At 36.1% G+C, this 21,242-nt stretch overlaps 1 protein-coding gene across 8 annotated transcripts in view; it reads left to right on the plus strand.

The window, feature by feature from the left end:
• LOC150096550 (serine/threonine-protein phosphatase 4 regulatory subunit 1-like) overlaps positions 1-21,242 on the plus strand; it is a 536,793-nt gene that overhangs the window by 480,607 nt on the left and 34,944 nt on the right. For all 8 annotated transcript variants that reach the window (XM_090408176.1, XM_090408177.1, XM_090408173.1 and 5 more), the window contains 2 exons: positions 2,066-2,181; positions 10,057-10,217. In XM_090408176.1, coding sequence (XP_090264302.1) covers positions 2,066-2,181; positions 10,057-10,217 — 277 coding nt within the window. The remainder of the gene's footprint in view (positions 1-2,065; positions 2,182-10,056; positions 10,218-21,242) is intronic.

Raw genomic sequence — 21,242 nt, forward strand, 5'->3', positions numbered from 1 at the left:
AACATCAATCTTACATTCTTCACAACAAATCTGATAAGTCTGGATTGGTGCAACACAGAATAGAGGCAGACCACAACATTCTCTGGTCTGAAACTTGCCTTCTACACAGATGTCAGTATAAATTCAAACACCTATTTATAGAGAGTGCTGAGAGCTTTACTTCATCCTAACTTGAATCGGAATGACTACCTATCCTTGTCAAAAATATGGGAAATGATCAGAATAACACATTATTATTTTTTATTTTATTTTTTAAATTAAGGCCAATAATGATATTTACAAAGACGGAAGTTCCTAAGAAACCATCTGAATACTACATCTATCTAATGATCTGTTTAGCATGATATTATAAATTAAGTTTGTTTGTATGATAATATAAATTACATAATTATTTATGCAATTTATTTTACACTTTTATGATTAACGTTTTCTTCAGTAAAGCATGACCCTATTAGCGATTTAAGATCACTTGGCTCGTACTATTTTGAATGAATCAATTGTTTGCATTCTACCTTGAAAAAAAAAAAAACTGTTGCTTAAGCCACTGATAATAGTTTGTTAATTTCAAACTGAAATATTTGGCAGTATATTTAATAAATAATACTTTTTCTTGTTTTTATGTGTAGATAATTTATAGTACTATGGCACAAGTTTCCCTCAAAATTAGAAGGTAACTAGTGTGTACCACAAGGATCAGTCCTTTTCCCACTGTTATTCAATCTGTGACATTGGGAACAATTTGACAGGTGACATATAACTATTTGCTGATGATGCAAAGAGAGGTAAGGTAATCAGGAATGTGGCTGAGATGCAGTACTTGCAGAATGATTTGAATAGGCTCGAATTGCAGACATGGGAAAACGGATGTAAGTTGAATGTCAGTAAATGCAAAGTCATTCACTTTGGTGTGATTAGATCTGCACTGTTGTATTATAATACGATATTGGTGGGATTATGGTAGAAGAAGCTGATCAGGCTAGGGATTTAAGTGTTAGTAGATAGGAAATTGACTAAATTGACTACTGAAATTGATTTTGATTTGGGGGGTAGTCAATGGCTACCCCCCAAAAATAAAAAAATATTGAAACCAGTAACCCCCCCCCCCTCACAACAAGGATTATTCTAAATCCATCACTACATCCGAGGCACCTCGGAAAAAAAATAAAAAAATCCTAAAAAAAACATGACAACTTCTTGTTACAGATCATATAAAAATTTGGCATCCCTTATCCGCTCTACCAAAGACCAACCCCCCCTGACCTACCTGGTATATACCAGGTCCCTTGCAGCTGTAAGCTGTCCTACTTTGGCCAAACAGGCAGGACAGCCAATATCAGAACACAAGGACTACATTCGGTTTCACCAGTACAGCCACTCTGGTCTTGCGGACCATGCACTGGATACTTGCCATAGAATACGGTGGAAGAAAGCCATGATAGTACACCGTAGTAAATACAAGTATGGAAGGCTTTTCATGAAATCAGCTTCAGCCCTAAGAAACAATCCGAACTTCAACAAATTTGGCTGCATGAGACTGCCTCAAATTTGGGAAACCTACATCAGAAGACCTTCAGCCCAATCGCCCAAGAATACCAACATTGCCCGCTAGAGGGCACCTTCAGGACTTTTGGAGAAATAATAACTTCCTGCTTCTTCCTCCTTTACTGTTTGTTGTGCCTGCGTGCACGTGTCTGGTTCTTAAGTTTCTTGAAAATGGCAGCGTGGCATTGCCGAAATATTGAAGTATATTAAAATTTATTTTAATGTATATCCTAGTGACGTTGTAATTTCCTTAAATTACTTAGTAAAAAAAAAAAAAACAGTTTTAAGCATTAAATAATGTTAAAAGATATACCTCAGGAGGCCTAGTTTATTTTAGATTTATTGTTAAGAACATGTTGAGTTTTGAATACTATTTTTGAGCTGTAATCAAATTCTGAGACAAGTTTTTTATTATTATTATTTTTTGTTACCTCTAAATAAAAAAAAAAAAAACCTCTGAGTTTAAATTTGTAGTTATGTAATTCTATCATCTCTGAAAGATAATAAAAATTTTTTTAACCAGTTAGCTGTTATGTTGAGAAAATTGAGTGAAAGTGATGACCATTCCATGACAAAGTGGCTGCTAAATGAATTAGAAGAAAATTTCAAAGGTTCTCCAAAGTGGATATGGCGACAAATGTAAGTTTTCATTTTAATTATCATCATTCCTCACTACAGCAAACTCATTTGTTCTTCAACAGTTTGTTGAAGAACAAATGAGTTTGCTGTAGTGAGGACTCTTGTTATAATTAGCATATTTTTTACAATGGTGTTAAGTATAGTCAGCAGTATTGGCATGTAAATCAGTTGACATCAATCAGTTGTAAATAAACTAATTACAACTGATTTAATAAGCCAAAAGGCTATTTTATCGGTGAACATGTTAATAGAAAGGGGTTGGAAAATCCCTTTATGTTTTTAATAGCCGGGTACGAAACTCGGATCAAACATGGATTACGATGGATTTCGATCCGAGTTTCGTACCCGGCTATTAAAAACATAAAGGGATTTTCCATCCCCCTTTCTATTAATTACAACTGACTTTCCTCTTCCAGTTGCACAAATCAAGCAGGTAGAGATGCTGAGACAATTGCTGTCACCAATGATCTTACACAAATTGTTCACATACCTAATCTCTTCCAAATACACTGTGAATGCTGCACATCTAGATAATCTAGTGCTTGTCTCTTCTGTCATGGAGCAATGCTCACACATTTGCTATCAATGAAAAGTTGTCTGGCATTATAACGGTGTCAAGGGGAATAAACTTTGTAACTTCTATGCTTTATTTGCTAAGTTGGACTCTTATTTTCAGACTTCAAACTCAAACATATGCACTTATCCTACTGAAATAATACTTGCCAATATGGAAACATATATTCCCATTCCACTCTAAACTGCCATTCCCTATGTAAACCCCATCCATGGTTTTTAATTGGACATCATCAGATACCATGTGGTCACTCTGCCACTCAGTGATGTGCCACGAGTCCTTGCCAGGTGGTCCTGTTGTAGACGTGCCTGAAAGATTCAACTCTTTGAAAAACAATCAGTCCAGACACACTATCTGTCCATCTCATTGGGGGTCTACACTTTTTCTTTTTCCAGAAAATTTACTGTCTGTTACCTTTTTGAGAAATCCTCCTTCCATTCTTTCAAATAATCCAAAGTATTTTCAGCTTTCTTCTGTTAATACCCTTAAGGAGTCTTAAAGTTCTGCTGATCCTTTCTAGCACCCATCCATTTATCAACCTTTGAGATCCTCAACAGAAAGACAAATGGTGGTTTCTTCATACTTCTTTAGGCTCAAAGTTTAACATCCATAAGTTACTATTGGAGGGGAGGGGGAAACAGCTGCATCCAGAATCCTCAGCTTTGTACCTCTAGTGATAGATTCATCCTTCCAGATTTTAGACAAGTCTGTTTTTTTTATTATCCATTCCTAATCATCTGATGTCTTCTGAACAGCAATTCTTCACATTAATAATAGATCCCATATACTCAAATTTGCTAATAACTTCAGTTATTTCTCCATTAAGGTATGCTTGTTGTTCAGGAGCTTCCCAGTTTATATTTCCTTCAAGAACCATAAACTTTGTCTTGCTAAGGTTCAGTTTAAGTCCTCTGTTCTTGCTGATTGCATAAACTCTGTCAAGGAATTCATCCTAGTTCTTCCATATCATTATAAAGGAGTACTGTATCATCAACATACCGCAGATTGCTGACCCATCTGCCTATCCTAATTCCTGTCTAAAGCTCATTTAGTGTTGCACATGATGTCCTTAGCATAGATACTAAACATGCAGAGAAAGTAGCATCCTTATCTACCTGAAGATAATCAATTAATCCAACACCTGTGGCTTCTTGCTTACTGTACAAGCAAAAAATTGAGCATACTACAACTGGCTTTCATCAAGAACTCCATCTTCCTTTACTGTTTGTGCCAAAACAGATGCATGAAAATAATCAATGCATCCATTTACATGCTGAACTACAAAGGTGGTAATTATGACCAACTGAGGAGAATATTATGGTATCATTATCAGTTACTGAATGGGAAAAGATATTAACAATGGATGGGAATCTTTGAAAAAGTGCTTAAATGAGACAGTATCTGAATGTATCCCTACAGTTCAAAGAACAAATAGGGTGAGAGAGAGAGAGAGAGAGATGGATGTGCAATTATTAATGCAAAAATTATTAAGCAAGAGATGCACAAGAAGATGATGTGGAAGCAATATCATGAGAATAAAAGTGAGATAAGTTATGAAATATAATCAAGCCAGAAAAATTCTGAGCATTGTGAATGTAATCTAAATCAGCATATGAAAAGAAATTGGCTATGCAGGCTAAAGGCAATCTGAAAGAATTTTTTCATTATGCTGCAAGTAAAAGAAACAAGAAATATGGAAGAATAACTGTACTGAATACAGATGGCATTCTTGTGTCAGAAGCTGATAGGATCAATTAATGAGTACTCACTTTAAAATATATCAACCAGGTGTATGTAATATGGTGCACAGTGCTACTACAACATTGGATGAAGAGATAAAGATGCATGAAAATGAGGTTGAAGAGATGTTGCATAACTGGATAAGAATTTGGCAATTGGGACAGGTGGGATATCAGCATGTATGCTAAAGGATTGTTTAGCCAAATTGGCTAGATCCTTGACATATTTGTATAATTTGAGTCTCAGCTCAGGAAAGGAAAGAATGTATGATAGCTGTGTTTTAAAGGGTAGTTCAGAAACCATGGTCTCACTACTGACCTGTGAGTTCCTGGAATGGTGGTTAAGATTTTAGAGAGGTTGGTAAGAACTCGCATACAGAAATGGGTTGACAGACAAGCTATACCCTGCAAGGAACAGCATGGATTTACTAAAGGAGGTCATATTTTACAATTTGCTCATATTTTATAACATACTTACAGCTAACTTGGATAAAGTGAATGTATGTGTTTTCTTTATCCAGTATTCTTTAACAGTACATTGTGTATCCAACAATTAATACATTATGATACTGTTAGCCTTTGCTAAAGCATTTTCTAAAATACCACCTGAAAGGCTATTGTATTCTAGAGAATATGGGATTAGAATATAAACTTATCACTTGGATAAGCGAATGGTTGATGAGTAGGTATCCAAATTGTATGTGTGGTGGGTGTGATTCTGCCAGATTTAAGGTGACCAGTGTTGTGGTACCCCAAGGATCAGTCCTTGAGCCATTGTTCAGTCTGTTCATTAATGATATTGGGAAGGTCCTGACAGGAGATGTTCAATTGTTGGCTGGTGATGCAAAGATAGATAGGGCAATCAGAGATGCTACTGATATCCAGCACTAAAAGAATAATTTGAATAGGATATTGTTGGCTGTTTTATTCTACAAAAAACTGATGAGGTTAGGGATCTTGGAGTTATGATGGGCTATGAATTTGAAGTTCAGAGATCACAAAGCAAAAGCTGCGAATACAACTCGGAAGGAAATTGTGATGTTGAAATGAACATTGACATGTAAGAATAAGGAAGTAATTTTGTCTCTTTACAAGACCTTGATACGACCGCACCTGAGCTACCATGCACAGATTTGGTCACCTGCATTTGGAGAGGATAAAGCAGCTGTCAAAAGGGTGCAAAGAAGAGTTATAAGATTATATATCAGGATTATGAAATGTAGCTCCAGACACTAGTAGACAGGAGAAAAGATGTGATAGGTCTATAAACTTCAGAATGGGTGTTATAGGATATTGTTTGATGAAATGTTTCGTTATGTGGAAGGTAGGGACAGAACACAGGGACATCCATGGAAGTTAATCGTGTGCACAATTAAGAAAGTGGTAAGAGCTAGATTTTTCTCTCGAAGAGTAGTGAAAGATTGGAACAATTTGCCTGTTGAAGTGATTAAACTCATTCATAAAATATGATGGTTGGTATGGATGATGTATGATCTTCTTTGATGAGTTTGTTGCTCCCTGGAGGTCTCAGATGATGATGATAATAATATTAACGGATTTTGAGAGAGCCTAAAGTAGGAAACTTGCTTCAATATCCAAATAGCATTGACGCCTTCTGGTCTCTTGCCAAATTGCCAAAGCAATCATGAATCAAAAGTTATATGGCTGCCAAAGCAGCCATATAACTCATTGTCCAATAGTATTCCTGCTGCTATCATGCAAATGGCTCTGTTGGCCATCACCCACAGAAAAGCCAATCACCTGACTTCATAATTGTCCCCCAGCCATTCTAAATGCTCAATACTCACTCTGACCTTTTTACCAGAAAGTGATAAGAAGGATCCTTTCCAAATTAGATACCAAAAAAAATCTTCTGGTTCTAAAGTTTTGCTTTCCAGAGTTGATATTCCCATTCTGTGTCACCTTTTGATATTCTATTATTCCACTGGTATCAACCTCACTGACTGAAAATTAGCCTGTATTCAACCAGTTCTTCAGAAGAGTGAAAAATCCTTATTGTTAAACTACTTTTCTGTCTCTTTCTCATTCCTTTCTAAAGTAATGGAGAAAGCCATAAACACACAGCTCCTACACTACCATAGGCACTCAATTAATTAACATCCCCAGTATGAATTCTGCCACTGCCAGTCAAAAAGGGATCTGCTTACATGTGTCTCCCCCATTCTGAACAAATACATTCTGAAAAATTTGGTGAATCTCGAGTGGTTGCACTTTATCTCCAATGCTTTTGACCAGGTCTGGCATAAGAGCCTATTGATTAAGTAAATTCTCATCATTTGTTCTGTCTCTTTGACTTCTGCAACTGAGCTGTCAGCTTTTTGACTGGATGCATACTGCTTGTGATGTTAAGTAGTTCCTTATTTTATAAATATACAACTAATGCTTTATTTCCACAAATTTTTTTTTTCTCTCACCTATTCTTCTCCTTTTGTATATCAGTGATCCACTCCAGTTGATCATCCATTCAATGCACAGTTTCCTGTGATAGCGCATTTCACTCCTCCTCACTTGAGAATCTTTGCACTACACAATTCACCACAACTTGCAGAACATCAATCTCTACTCTTAATTCTGATCTCTAAATTATTCTTCATTGGGTATTAAGATAACCTTGACAGTCAGGGCTAGCAAAACACAATTGTCCCTTATTTCCCACCAAAAAGAACCACTTTCTTCTAGTATTACCCTTGACAACAGAAAAATTCCTAGACAAGATGAAATTTCTCTTCTTCAGAATTACTCTGACATCAAGCCTTGCTAAAGCATCTAAAAAAAAAATTACTTTTTTGTTCCAAGTGCTACTTTACATCGAAACAGCTATTAACTATAAAAATCGCAAATCCACCTACTCATCGAATATTGTTCTCACATTTGGGGCAATCTTTCTAAGCACACCCTAAAAATAATTGACTCAGTACAGAAGAGAGCACTTAAGTTGATTACTGACCTGTCTCTTCTATTTTGCTCCATCCATTTTCACGCAGGAATTGCATTTTTGTTGGAAGTTTTTCCACTTGGTTATACTTTAAATTAAAGATACAAAGAAATTATATTCTTGCTTTAATCCTTTATTCAAGTGCAAGCAAACAAAGTTTGAGCCTGAAGTAATTTCAGGACTGGGCAACTCGTATATAGAAGCTAATGACTTCACATCACTTTCCTTAGTATCCCATAATGCAAAGCACATTTCCTTGCAGATATGTATAATGCTATGCATTATGGGAAGGGTCACTACCCAGACTGGTTTTGATCTTTATTGCGGTCTCATCAGTTGGAGCCAGACCCAGAAGTGATACCAAGGTTGAAGTAATGCAGAAGTCATATTTCTATATACGAGTAGCCAGAAGGTGATAGACCTTGTTATTAAAATAATCTGGATTAGAGATAGATGTTAGAAGTGTTTCCACTCAGTAAAGGTTGAAACTGGTCTGGGTAGTGATCCATCCCATAATGCATAGTATTATACATGTCTATAAGGATATGTACTTTGCATTATGGGATACTAAGGCAATTGATGTGAAGTCATTAGCTTCTAAGAGGGTGGAAGTTCTACTGAAAAGTTCTCGGCACAACAATGAAAAAACGAATTTATAATTTCAAAATTATTTTTATTTTTCAACAATCTCCCTTAAGACAAATACATTTATTCTAGCGATGCTCCAGCGCGATTATCCAGTCCCTATTGTGGTTCTCAGTAAGATCTGCAAAATACCCCTCTACAGCTGCAATCACCTCTTGATTCGAAGAAAAATGCTGACCAGAGAGAAAGAGTTTTAGTTTTGGGAAGAAATAGAAGTCAGAGGGAGCCAAATCTTAGGAATAGAGTGGATGTTCCAACAATTAATATTGCAGATCCCTTAATTTTCCCATTGCCAAAACACCTTTGTGGGCAGGTGCATTGTCGTGATGAAAAATGATTTTTTTTCTTCTGCAAACTGGGCCTTTTCTGATGAATTTTTTCATCTAGTCTGGTTAAAAGATCGGAATAATATTCCCCGGTTATTGTTTTACCCTTTTCAAGATAATTAATAAACAAAATGTCTTTAGCATCCCAAAACACCAATGTCATGATGACCTTTCCTGCTGATGGAATCGAATTTGTCTTCTTTGGTGCTGCACAACTGGCTTCTGTCCACTGTTTTGACTGCTGTTTGGATTCTGGTGTGTAATGGTAAATCTTAGTTAGTCTCATCCATAGTAATAAATTGATGCACAAAATCAGTTTTATTCTTGTTAAAATGCTCCAAGCACTGGTCAGAGATTTCCCTGCCAGTGCGTTTTTGATCTGCTGTGAGCAAGTGTGGCCCCCATCTTGCACAAATATTTTTCATTTGCAATTCTTCATGCAAAATATATCCTACACGTTCTTTTGAAATGCCTGTAGTCTCAGCAATTTCACGCACTTTGACTCACCGGTCATCCAATACCATATCGTGCACTTGATCAATGATTTCTGGTGTTGCACTTTTTGGACATCCTTCACGTGGATCATCTTCAAGGCTGGTATGGCCACGTTTAAACTTGGCAGCCCATTTCTTAATTGTTGAGAATGAAGGAGAAGAGTGCCCATACACTTTTATGAACTTCGAATGAATTTCTTTTAGAGTTAAACCTTTAACAAAGAATTTTATAGCCACACGATACTCAATTTTATCCATTTCAAGGGATGCAAACAACACTTTTGCTTCAGACAGCTGTATAAAACAAACTACTTAATAGAATGACTTGCAATTTCACATGGATGCTTATGACAGATGTACCAACTTAGGCGGGAGGGGAATCTTGCCGATAGTGTTGCCATCTATGGTCGAGGCCGAGAACTTTTCAGACCACCCAAATATATATGAGTTGCCCAGTCCTGAAATTACTTCAGGCACAAACTTTGTTTGCTTACACTTGGATAAAGGATTAAACCAAGAATATAATTTCTTGGCATCTTTAATTTAAAGCTTTGCATTTCTGTGGTATACCTCTTGTATGTTCTGTGACAGTTGTTCATATGAACTAGCGTCGATAATTCGTCTGCTCTCTACTAAATTCTTTCACACTCTGATACCATCTAACTCCTCTTCAGCATTCATCTCCAAACTTGTAGAATAAGTCTCTTCCTCATTCCTTCCTTCTACTACTACCGTTCATGGAAATATATTCACCTTTCTGATGTGTTTCGCAAGAAATACAATACACAAGTCTTCAAACATGGACAAGTTTCTTCTTTCCTAACCCATCTACAGTACTATTGTACTGTAGATGGGTTAGGAAAACAACCCATTTAGTTTTTGGAAGTTATTTTTGTACTGTACTAGATGACCTGTAATTTATTTTTATTTATTATCATAATAATACTGTATTAAATAAAATGTTTTCAATTTGGATGGATTAATGTTCCATTTTTTAAATCAATATTTGTCACTTGAGCTGTCTGTAATTAAGTAAAAGATTATGCAAAGTTTATTTATTTATTTATTTTTAACTCTGGAAACAAAACATTTGCACTGGTAACCAACCCTTAAAAAAAAGAATGTTTTTTATTTTATCTAGATATGTACTTCTATGTCAACAATTTGTACTGGAAAATTCTCTGCCTCAAGAGTTACTCATTCAAGAAGTAGTGCCTAGTTTTTTATCTCTGTCTGAAGACAATGTTCCAAATGTTAGGATTGTTGTAGCAAGGTGTTTAGCTCAAACACTTTTACCACTAGGTATGTTTTTAGGATATTTTACTTTAAATTAAAACATTACGGTTTAATTATTTACTGTTACAATATTTTCTTTGTTAAGCAGTCATGTTAAAGATGATTTGCTGAAAATACTTATTATTGCAGTTGTTTATTGTTTATCATTAAATCCAGTTATGAAATCTAAGATTTGAAGATTATGTTTCTAGAACACTTACAATTGTTCTGAGTGTTAGCCACTGCCAGTATTCCATGGAGTCTTATAATTCAGTACAAAAGGTCCACACTAACTCTATGTACCTACTTACTGATTCTGTATCAGTTTACTCAGTATTCTCTGCATTTGAAATGTTTTCCACTTCCCTGCTGCTGCTACTACTGTAATGCAAAAATCTGCTCCTTATTTCCTTGGATTATTTTCTAGAAGGATAGCATATATTTTTTTGAAAATTCTTCACAATTTCTTCTACCATGAAAAATGCCATCTGCTTTACATGTTCTGTATTTGGAAAATTTCTGTTATATTTTCTCATTTCCTTTCATTTACCAGATCTCTCTGTGACTTGCATTTGTTGCAGTTTCTTCTTGGTTCATGTTATGTAACTCACTGCACATTATTATCAGATGTTATTATCTATGAAAGCCTTTCTTAGGTTAGAAAGAGCTGGATTCATATCAGTCCTAGGATGAAAGAACCTTTATAATGACTTTTCAACTGATGGTGAGTTTAATGATTTCATATGGACGTAGAAGTTTTTCTGCCCAGAATTTTTTTTTCTTCATCTTACAAGACAAATGACCATAGCAGACTATTCAGACAGGATTAATTTCCCATCAGGAGCATTAACTCAGTTTCTATGAAGTAAGGTTACTTAGCTGTGGCAAACTTAACACAGCCTAACACAGATGAAATTATCTATCTTAGGGGGGGGGGGGGGTACTAATTCAAAAATCCACAGGAAGCAGGAGATTAACTGCAGTTTAGAAGCAGTTGCTTTACTGACTTTCTAAGAATGAGTAGTATTGTTACTGCTGTTAGTATTTCTCAATTTCAGAGGAGAACTGATTTTCTCAGCCATTAAAACAATGTCATTCAAGTAGCCTTTTATGAAATGTAGCCAACCCTCTGCTTCTTCAGTACTAGGCTCTTCTCACATTTTCCCACTCCCACATAAGGCTACAAAGCCTGTTTCAAATCAGTGTCACATATCGGTATGAGGAGGCAACCCGCTTATATCCTTTTTGAAGAGCTGGAGATTTTCTTTCAAGTAGATTGAATGAAAGATGAATGGCAGTAACCAATACAGGTTCAACTATGAAGGGATGTGAGTCAGCAATTTAACTGTAGGAGCATGATAATTGCTACTTATACTGAACAACTCTAAGGAAATATCTGTAGAAGAGATGCAGAAACTATCTGAGATGGTATGTGAGAGAAAGATTGTCATTTCACCAAACTGTCCTTTTCTGGACAGCATCAAGAAATTTTAGAGATTTCTGGTGGGCCATCCAAAATGTGAGAACAAGGTTAGGCAGATTTGTGATCTGTGCAGAGTCAGTAGCTAGACAGATGAAAAGTAATATCTTGTGAAAAAAAAAAAAAAGGTCCCAAGTTTTTTAAGCTGAAGATGCTATAGAAGTTATGTGTTTGTGCCAGGGTTAACTGTCATTCCAAGAATAGAAATTTGGTCTTGACTGTTAAGCTGAGCATTATCAGAGGTAGAAGAAGAACTGAATATTTTTTGTGAGAGAAATTGTTTTTGGAAGCACTGAAGGTGACCAGTTTTCATTATTCCATTGAAAGATTGTATAGAGATTACAGTTTAGGGCACTGATTGTAGATGATCTTGAAGCTTTACGTGCTTGAACAATGCAGGATTTATTAAAAAAGCAGGATGAGTGAAATAACAAAGCTCTGAGGAACACCTGCATTATTAGAAAAATCTGGAGAGAGAGAGCATCCACCATTTCATGCAATGAACAACCCAAGAGAGAACTGGTAATTCAATTACAAAGTGTTGAAATTATGAATTGTTCTTTAAAAGATACTTGTGTCATGAGAGATTTCTTTTAAGTAATATTATTTATTTAAGGTTATATATTTCAGCTTGAAATATTACAGGCAATGATAGTTAATTACAAGGTATAATGCAAACAGTGGATTGATTTGAAAAAGTAAGAGCTGTGTGATGGTATTACATAAAACAATGCAATGGCATAACTGTGAGAGAATAAGACTTCCTGTATCTGAGAGAGAGATGCAGTTATTCCGATTTAAGTTCAAACAGTGAAGTAAGGCCTCAATGCTCTCTTTAAACAAAAATGTCCAAATTTATACCAACTTTGATAAAGGAAGCGTGTTTCAGACCATAGCATATTGGGATTGTATCTGTTCCATGCTGTGCCAAGCCAGATTTCTCAGATTTACTTATTACTTATTATTCCTTGCGTTTTTCATGTTGATTAAAAAGCATGGAAAGCAGACCATAAGATAGCAGTTTGCTAAAAAGCTCTCAATGCCAAGTCCTGCTAAATATACCAAGCCTTGGGAATGTTGAGTGCAACAGCACACAGTTCTATCAACTTTTTCCATGTCGCATGTCCAGAGGCAGGTGATGTATGAGAGATCTGTTGTGAAACTTGATTGGTGGAATCCATATTAATCATTGCTGATTAGTTGACATTTCTCCAGATGTTGAAAAAGTTTATACCTCCATTACTTCCATGACAGCACTGAGGTGAGAGAACAGTAGGTTGATTTTATACCAACTTTGATAAAGGAAGCGTGTTTCAGACCATAGCATATTGGGATTGTATCTGTTCCATGCTGTGCCAAGCCAGATTTCTCAGATTTACTTATTACTTATTATTCCTTGCGTTTTTCATGTTGATTAAAAAGCATGGAAAGCAGACCATAAGATAGCAGTTTGCTAAAAAGCTCTCAATGCCAAGTCCTGCTAAATATACCAAGCCTTGGGAATGTTGAGTGCAACAGCACACAGTTCTATCAACTTTTTCCATGTCGCATGTCCAGAGGCAGGTGATGTATGAGAGATCTGTATGTGAAACTTGATTGGTGGAATCCATATTAGGATCATTGCTGATTTAGTTGACATTTCTGTCCAGATGTTGAAAAAGTTTATACCTCCATTACTTCCATGACAGCACCTCTGAGGTTGCAGAGAACAGTAGGTTGATAATTTGATGGTAGACATATACATCAGGCAATACAACTACATGGTAGTGCTGCATTTCCAGCTGAGTATAATATATTGAGATGAAAGAACAGGTGTTAGTCCAGAAGTACACCTCTTGAACACAATAGATGAGATACCATGTGGACTTGGAAGCCTTTTGGTATCCAGATTAAGATTCTTCTGATATCTTTCTGACAGAAGGCTACAGGAGGTATGCAATTCGAGGTAAAATAGGAAGAGATTTGCCTTGTCTTCTCTGTAGGAGTTGAATGAAAAGAACGATGCCAAAGGTCACCTCTGGGTTGCAATACTGCCATCTGGATAAGATGTCACATATACTTCTATATGATTTTATAGATGCGAGTTAGTGGGCACTTAAAACTGTTCATCTACACTACAGTACAGTTTAAAATCACTCAGTTGAATATTAAGTTATTTCATAATAACTATTATGATGTCTGTGACAAATTTTTGAAGAACTATCTAATGGTAGTGCTTTATAAAAATCTGAGTATCTCAAAAGCTGCAGTATGTTTATGACACTTCAATCCATTTTTGGCTTAGACCTGTGATTAGTCAAACAGGGATTCCAAATACCACATTTCATTAAATTTCATAGTGTGGAATTATTAATGTCTTCAGAACATTATTTCCAATTGAAACTTGGACATTTTCTGTATATATCTTAAATCACAAGTTAATTAAATTCCATTCAGCCAGAGGAGAGTTATTGCAATATGTAATTTCAGCACATTTGCTCTTTTGTAGTTCTGCAAATGACCCATTTGAAATAAAATTTGGGATTGGCTCAACAAATTATTTTGATGATTCACAGTACCAACTTTGAAAATCCATGTAGCTAGAGTCTTGAAATAGCTTTCATAAGAGCAGAGGGACAAAATGAATTTAATAGGTGTTTATACATTTTGCAGAATCTCTTCTTGCTTTAACCTTCAGCTTGTTGAATTTACAGTACTTCAGTGTTAGTAATCTGTCAATCATTTATTTGGCTTCCATTTTCTTGCTGATTTAACTGTTCTTCTTGAATCCAACTATTTTGAATTTTGCAAAATGCGCTCAACAAATAATCAAATTATTACAAACAGTCAATAAAAATGGGACATTTCATAATAGCATGCATTCCTTTATTCATTATCATAATAGTTGACCCCAGATCAGTTTCTAGCATATCTTCTGTAGACAATTTCATTTTGCCATTCAAAAATAGTCTTATTAAAACAACTGCACAGATTTTATCATTATCTGTGTTATCATAATTTTGATGGCAAATGATTCAATGCCTAGGCTGTGTAGAAGGAATGGATGCGAGTTTTTGGATGTGTGGAGTGAATTTGAGGGAAGATTGGATTTGAATATGGATGGCCTACACGTGAATGCATTTGGCATCAGGAGTTTTGAAAAATTATTAATTGATATAAGGCCTAATACAGAGAGTCAGGGAAACTGATTCTGATGGGAGGAATCGCGAGAATTTGTGTGTAGAGCGACAATCAGATTTACACTTCTCAACAGATAGTTGAGAAATCATGGGAATATAACAAAGATCTGTATTTAATTTCTGTAGTCCTGCAAAAGCCAAGGTCTTGACAAGGCCAAGAGAGAAACTATTCAAAATGCTACAGTTATATGGTCAACAGGGCATTATATCAAGCAATACTTAATCTTGTAAATCAGCAGTTAGAATTGAAGGAAGTACAGGAAGATGGTTTAATGTTAAATCTGGTGTCAGACAAGGATGTACATTATCCCCTCTGTTATTCATTATCTGTATGGATCATATTATGAAAGAAAGCAGTATTAAACCTGATATCAAAATTGGAGATGTTAATGTCAGCTCTTTGCTTTTTGCAGACGATATTATACTTCTAAATAAATCCAGTACAAGTCTGCAGGATTCCCGGACTAAATTGAATAACTGTTATAACAAATTTGGTATGAAAACCTGCAATGACAAAGACAATGAAAATCAGCAGATACATTGAAAATATCTACTGCATTGTGAATGGAGAACCTATAGAACAAGTAAAACATTTTACTTAGGTAAAACAGCTACTTAGGCACAATTTTTAGTGTAGATGATAAATTAAATATAGAAATAGTCAACAGAATCAACAAAGTTGGTATGGTCGGAAGTCAACTGAATAAATGTATATGGAATAAGAGAGAAATTAGTCAAAACACTAAATTAGCTGTATACAAGACATTGTTCAAGCCAGTTTTAACTAATGGATCTGAGAGCTGGGTTAGAAGAAAAACACTTGACCAAAGATTAGAGACCACAGATATGAGAGTCCTGAGAAAGATTAGGGACATGAGCACATGGCATCAATGGCAATATCATATTAAAAATGAGAATATTAGGAAAGAACTTGAGATGGTCAGCATCCAGGAATGCGTTAGCAGAGCTAAACTCAGGTGGTATGGCTACTTAAACAGAATGGGAGAGTTAAGATTAGCAAAACAAGTGTTCTCTGCCAGGTTGGCAGGAAAAAGACCCAGATGAAGACCAAAATATAGTAAAAAGTGCCTTAGAAGATAGAAATATAAGATCTGATAATGTTGGAGTCTTGACAAGTAACAGACTGATTTGGAGGAAAATTGTAGATAGGAAGTTAGTAATGATGTAATTTTTTTCATGTAGTACTATCATATCCTGTACACCCCTTGAGGGTACATGGCAGGAATTTGATGATGATGATGAGCAATAATGTTAAATAACTCTGTTATCTTGGGGAATATAATGACTGGAACAGTTATTATTATGGAAATGATTATGAATTGAGAAAAAGATTCTGTATTCATCCAGTTTGGATTTATCAAGCACATGTAACAATGTCTGCATAAGTAAAGAACTAGATAATAACAGAGATTTGCAAGTTGTCAAACTGTGTCATGCAAACCAGGTAATTTATTATGTCTGTACATGAATGCTAGGAGTATCAGAAACAAAGGAGTAGCGTTTGTTGCCTTGTTGATAATACAGTCTGTCAAAAAAAGTATACACACTTCAGCAAAAGAGAAACCTGTATAAAAATTGTAATACTAAATTTATACAGACATCAAGGGATGAATACAAGTTACCTTTGACTTCAACAATTACAAGAGGTGCTCAGAGTGGTTACCATTAGTGTCCAGACACTTATTATTATGGCGAACTACTGTTTGGGCAACATTGGCCGAAGTGTCCGGCGAGATTGCTGCGTGTGCAGTTTCAACTTCTTTCCAAAGGGCCACCAGTGTAGCTGGTTTTCTACGATACACTACATCCTTTAGAGTCCCCCATAGGTAGAAGTACAAGGGATTTAAATCAAGAGAACATGGGAGGAATTCAAAATGATCTTGTGTTCATCGAACAACAATTGTGCCTCGGCCATTTTGTTTGACTGTCTTACCTGTCATGTATTGATGCTGGTATTCATGTGAGTAACGACATCTTTTGAGGGAACATCATTCTATGCATTGCTACCATAATTCAATCCAACTTCGAAAAAAGTCCATAGTCCATTTGATAAAGTGTATATACGTTTTTTGACGGACTCTGTATATTGGGACCTCATATTGTAGGCATTAGTGAGACCTGGCTATCAGAAGCAGATGTACTAACTGGTATTGAGTGCAAATGGTTCATTACAGAAGGATAGACAGAATAGGAGAGGAGAGAATGGGCTGGTAATGATATCAAATGTCGTGAATCCAGTTAGAGTCGAGACCTATGATTGCAATACTACTAATAACCATAGAACTGTCGAAGTTGAAAACCTTGAAAATAGAACAAGTTACTTCATATATATATTTGGGCCAATTGTTATCCTTTGAGGATTGCCAAAGAAAAGAGATTGAACAAAGAATTCACCTTGAAATGATGGCTTATGGGAAAATGAGAAACATATTCAGAAGTGACATCCCTATTAGTCTAAAAAGGAAAGCTTTCGACCAGTGCATACTTCCTGTCCTAACATATAGAGGAGAAATATGGACTTTAACAGAAGCCCTAAACAAAAAGCTGAGAACAACACAACATCACATGGAGAGAAGTATGCTAAAAATAACATTAAGAGATAGGAAGACAAATACCTGGATAAGATCTCAAACAGGTGTCATGGATATTGTAAAATACATTAAACAGGCTAAGTGGAGATGGGCTGGCCAGATGCAGTGATGGGAGATGGACTAGAAAAACAACACAGTGGAGACCAATGGATGGTGCAAGACAAAAAGGAAGACCGAGAAGAAGATGAAGGGATGAACTGGAACAAATTGCAGGAGCGAGGTGGATGGGGGAGGCAGAAAACCGAGTGGTCTGGAAAATCATGGGGGGGGACCTTCGCCCAGCAGTGGACAGAACCAAAAGGTTGAAGAAGAAGTGAGTTTGAAGCATCTGGTGTGAAGGAGTCTAACAAGATTAAATACATAGTGGGTGTTACCGACCTGGTGGATCAGTTTCTAGTCATAAAGAAATGCATCACCAAATAATATGATGGGTGTGAAAATAGAGTAATCATAATGAGGGACTTTAATTATCCGAACATTGATTGGGTAGCTATGAAATTGCATGAGAAGAATGAAACTGAATTTATTGAGCTGTTGCAAAATAACTTCCTCAAGCAGCATGTGACAGAAGGAACTTGAGGACAAAGAATGTTAGATCTGAGTATAGTGTGAGATAGTGTTTCAGTTAAAGATGTAACTATTCTGCCTGCGGTTGGTGACAGTGATCATGTGGTACTCACTTGGGAAGTGGCTAAGTTTATGAATGTTCCATTCAGGAAAGGTTACATGCTGAACTACAAAGCAAGAAATTATGACCATCTGAGGATTATGCTGGGTTCTGTGGCATGGTATCATTTGTTGCACGGGAAGTGTTTAAGAAATACTTAAATGATGTGATATCAGAATGTGTCCCTAAAGTTCGAAGAATAAATAGAATAGGAGTGAAATGGATGTGTAATCTAATTGAGCAAAAGCTTCTTATGAAAAAATATTATGTGGAAGGAATATAATGTGCATAAGGATGATGTTTGCTATGATAATTATAAGCAGCAGGCCAGAAGAGTCGCAAATGTTGTGTGGAAAGCTAAGTCTGAGTATGAGAAGAAACTGGCTCTGCAAGTTAAAGACAACCCAAAAGAATTCTATCGTTGTACTGCAAGTATAAGAAAGAATGAATTTGAAAGAATAACTCAACTGAATGCAGATGGTATGCAGATGACAGTGATTGTTCAACTCAAGAGCAGCCATTTTGTTAAAAGCTATCAACCTGGTATATACAACATTGAACTCACTGCTACCATATGAGGAAGCTCCTGTAGATGAAGAGCACGTACTATAGCTCTTACACAAACTTAATAAGAATTCTGCAGTAGGAACTGATGGAATATCAGCATGGATGCTAAAAGAGTGTTCAGGTGAACTTCGTATTCTTTTGACCAGGCTATATAATTTGAGTCTCAGAATAGGGAAAATTCCACAGGAGTGGAAAGAATGTTTGGTAATCCACCAATTTTTACAACTTTTTACAACTATCCACCAATCAGTATCTCAGGAGTGTGAAGATTTTGGAAAGGTTGGTTAAGGCTCGTATTGAGAAATGGGTTGATAGAGAAACTCTACTTTACAGTGAATAGCATGGGTTTCATAAGGAAAGATCTTGTTTTAGCAAGTTGCTCACATTCGATAATAATGTTACCACAGCATTAGACAAGGAGAATGGATACACTATGATACTTTTGATAGAATACAGCTATGGAAGACTGATGCATAAATTGGAGAATACGGGATTGGATTATAAACTATTGGCATAGATAAGAGGATGGCTGACTGACAGATATCAAAAAGTCATATATGGGGAGTGCAAATCTGCAAGATTCAAGGGACCAATAACAATGAACCAAGGATCAGTCCTTGGTCCATTGTTATTCATTCTATACATTAATGAAATTGGGAAGGGTTTGACATGTGACATACAGCCATTTGCTGATATGCAGTTTGCAAAATGATTTGAATAAGCTGATTTTGGGCATGTGAAAATGGCTATCATTTCAATGTTAATAAATATAAGGTCACTTTGGTGCGTAGATATCCAATGTTGTATTATATTGGTGAAGAAAGTGATGCGGCTAGGGATCTTGGAGTTTTAGTAGATGGGAAGTTGAAGCTCAAGGGTCATATAGTAAAAATTGTAAATACAACTCGGAAAATAATGGCAATGCTGAAACGAACCCTGATACGTAAAGATAAGGAAATCATTTTGCCTCATTACAAGGCTTTGATAAGAACTCACTTAGACTATTGTGTGCAGGTCTGGTGTCGTGGTTTCCATGGTGATTGATACAGTGGAGAGAGTGCAAAGGAGTGTCAAAAATATCAGGATTGTGGAATGTGGATTATGAAGACAAATTGAGAATTTGTAGACTGTAAACACTAGAGGAGAAAGAGGGTTGATATGATTGACACTTACAAACTTCTGAAAGGGTTATACAGAATTTCAGTAGATGGAATTTTTCATTTTATGTAGGGTGGAGAAAGGATGTAGGGGCATCCATGGAAGTTGAGAATAAATGCTGTCAAGAAGGGGGTTACTGCTAGATTTTTATCATAGAGTAGTGCCTGATTGGAATGGATTACCTTTGGATGTTGTATGCGCAAGTAGTGTTGAATGAATTCAAGAATTCATTCAGACTGAATGAGTTCCTGACTCCCTGGAGGTCTCACTCTTAATAATAATAATCTTTTGCATTATGCCTAGTGGCCTATTATAGGCAAGTAACTTGGCTTCTTAGGAACTAATATTGCTCATGATAAGGCAGTTAGTGGCGGCACCATATCTCCCAGATTATTTATAGCTGCACTAAAGGAAGTCTTTAGAAGCCTTGATTGGGAAACAAAAGGAATAAACATAAATGGAGAAAGGCCGCATCATCTGAAATTGCAGATGATATTGCCCTAATAGTAGATAATCTTGAAGATCTGGAAGAAAGGCTAAATCAGCTAAATGAAGCCTCCAGAGTAATTGGATTAAAAATAAATAGAGAAAAAACAAAAATAATGATGAATAAATATATTAACCATAGAACTGTCGAAGTTGAAAACCATGAAATAGAACAAGTTACTTCATGTGTATTTGGGCCAATTGTTATCCTTTGAGGAGTGCCAAAGAAAAGAGATTGAACGAAGAATTCACCTTGTATGGATGGCTTATGGGAAAATGAAAGACATATTCAGAAGTGACATCCCTATGAGTCTAAAAAGGAAAGCTTTTGATCAGTGCATACTTCCTGTCCTAACATATGAAGGAGAAACATGGACTTTAACAGAAGCCCTAAACAAAAAGCTGAGAACAACACAACATCACATGGAAAGAAGTATGCTAAAAATAACATTAAGAGATAGGAAGACAAATACCTGGATAAGATCTCAAACACCTGTTTGAGATCTTATCCCATCACTGCATCAGATCTAGATGCAGTGATGGGAGATGGACTAAAAAAACAACAGAGTGGAGACTAATTGATGGAGCAAGACCAAGAAGAAGGTGGAGGGATGAACTAAAACAAATTGCAGGAGTGAGATGGATGGGAGAGGCAGAAAACCGAGTGATCTGGAAAATCATGAGGGGAAACCTTCGTCCAGCAGTGGACAGAACCAAAAGGTTGAAGAAGAAGAAGAAGGAAGCAGACAATGCTGTCTGCATTGTCTGCTGTTGTGTAAATTGCTTGTGTTCTTTTGGCTAGTTTGCTTTTGCAAAATTTAAAAAAAAAAGTTTTTGTGATGAAACAAACCATGTCACCTCTATATGAGACTGGCTAACTCATCTTCATTTGAAAACCTCTAA

This window comes from Typopeltis vanoorti, chromosome 18 (assembly GCF_054136105.1).
Source record: "Typopeltis vanoorti isolate ZY-2024b chromosome 18, IOZ_Tvanoo_1.0, whole genome shotgun sequence".
NCBI classification, from domain to species: domain Eukaryota; kingdom Metazoa; phylum Arthropoda; class Arachnida; order Uropygi; family Thelyphonidae; genus Typopeltis; species Typopeltis vanoorti.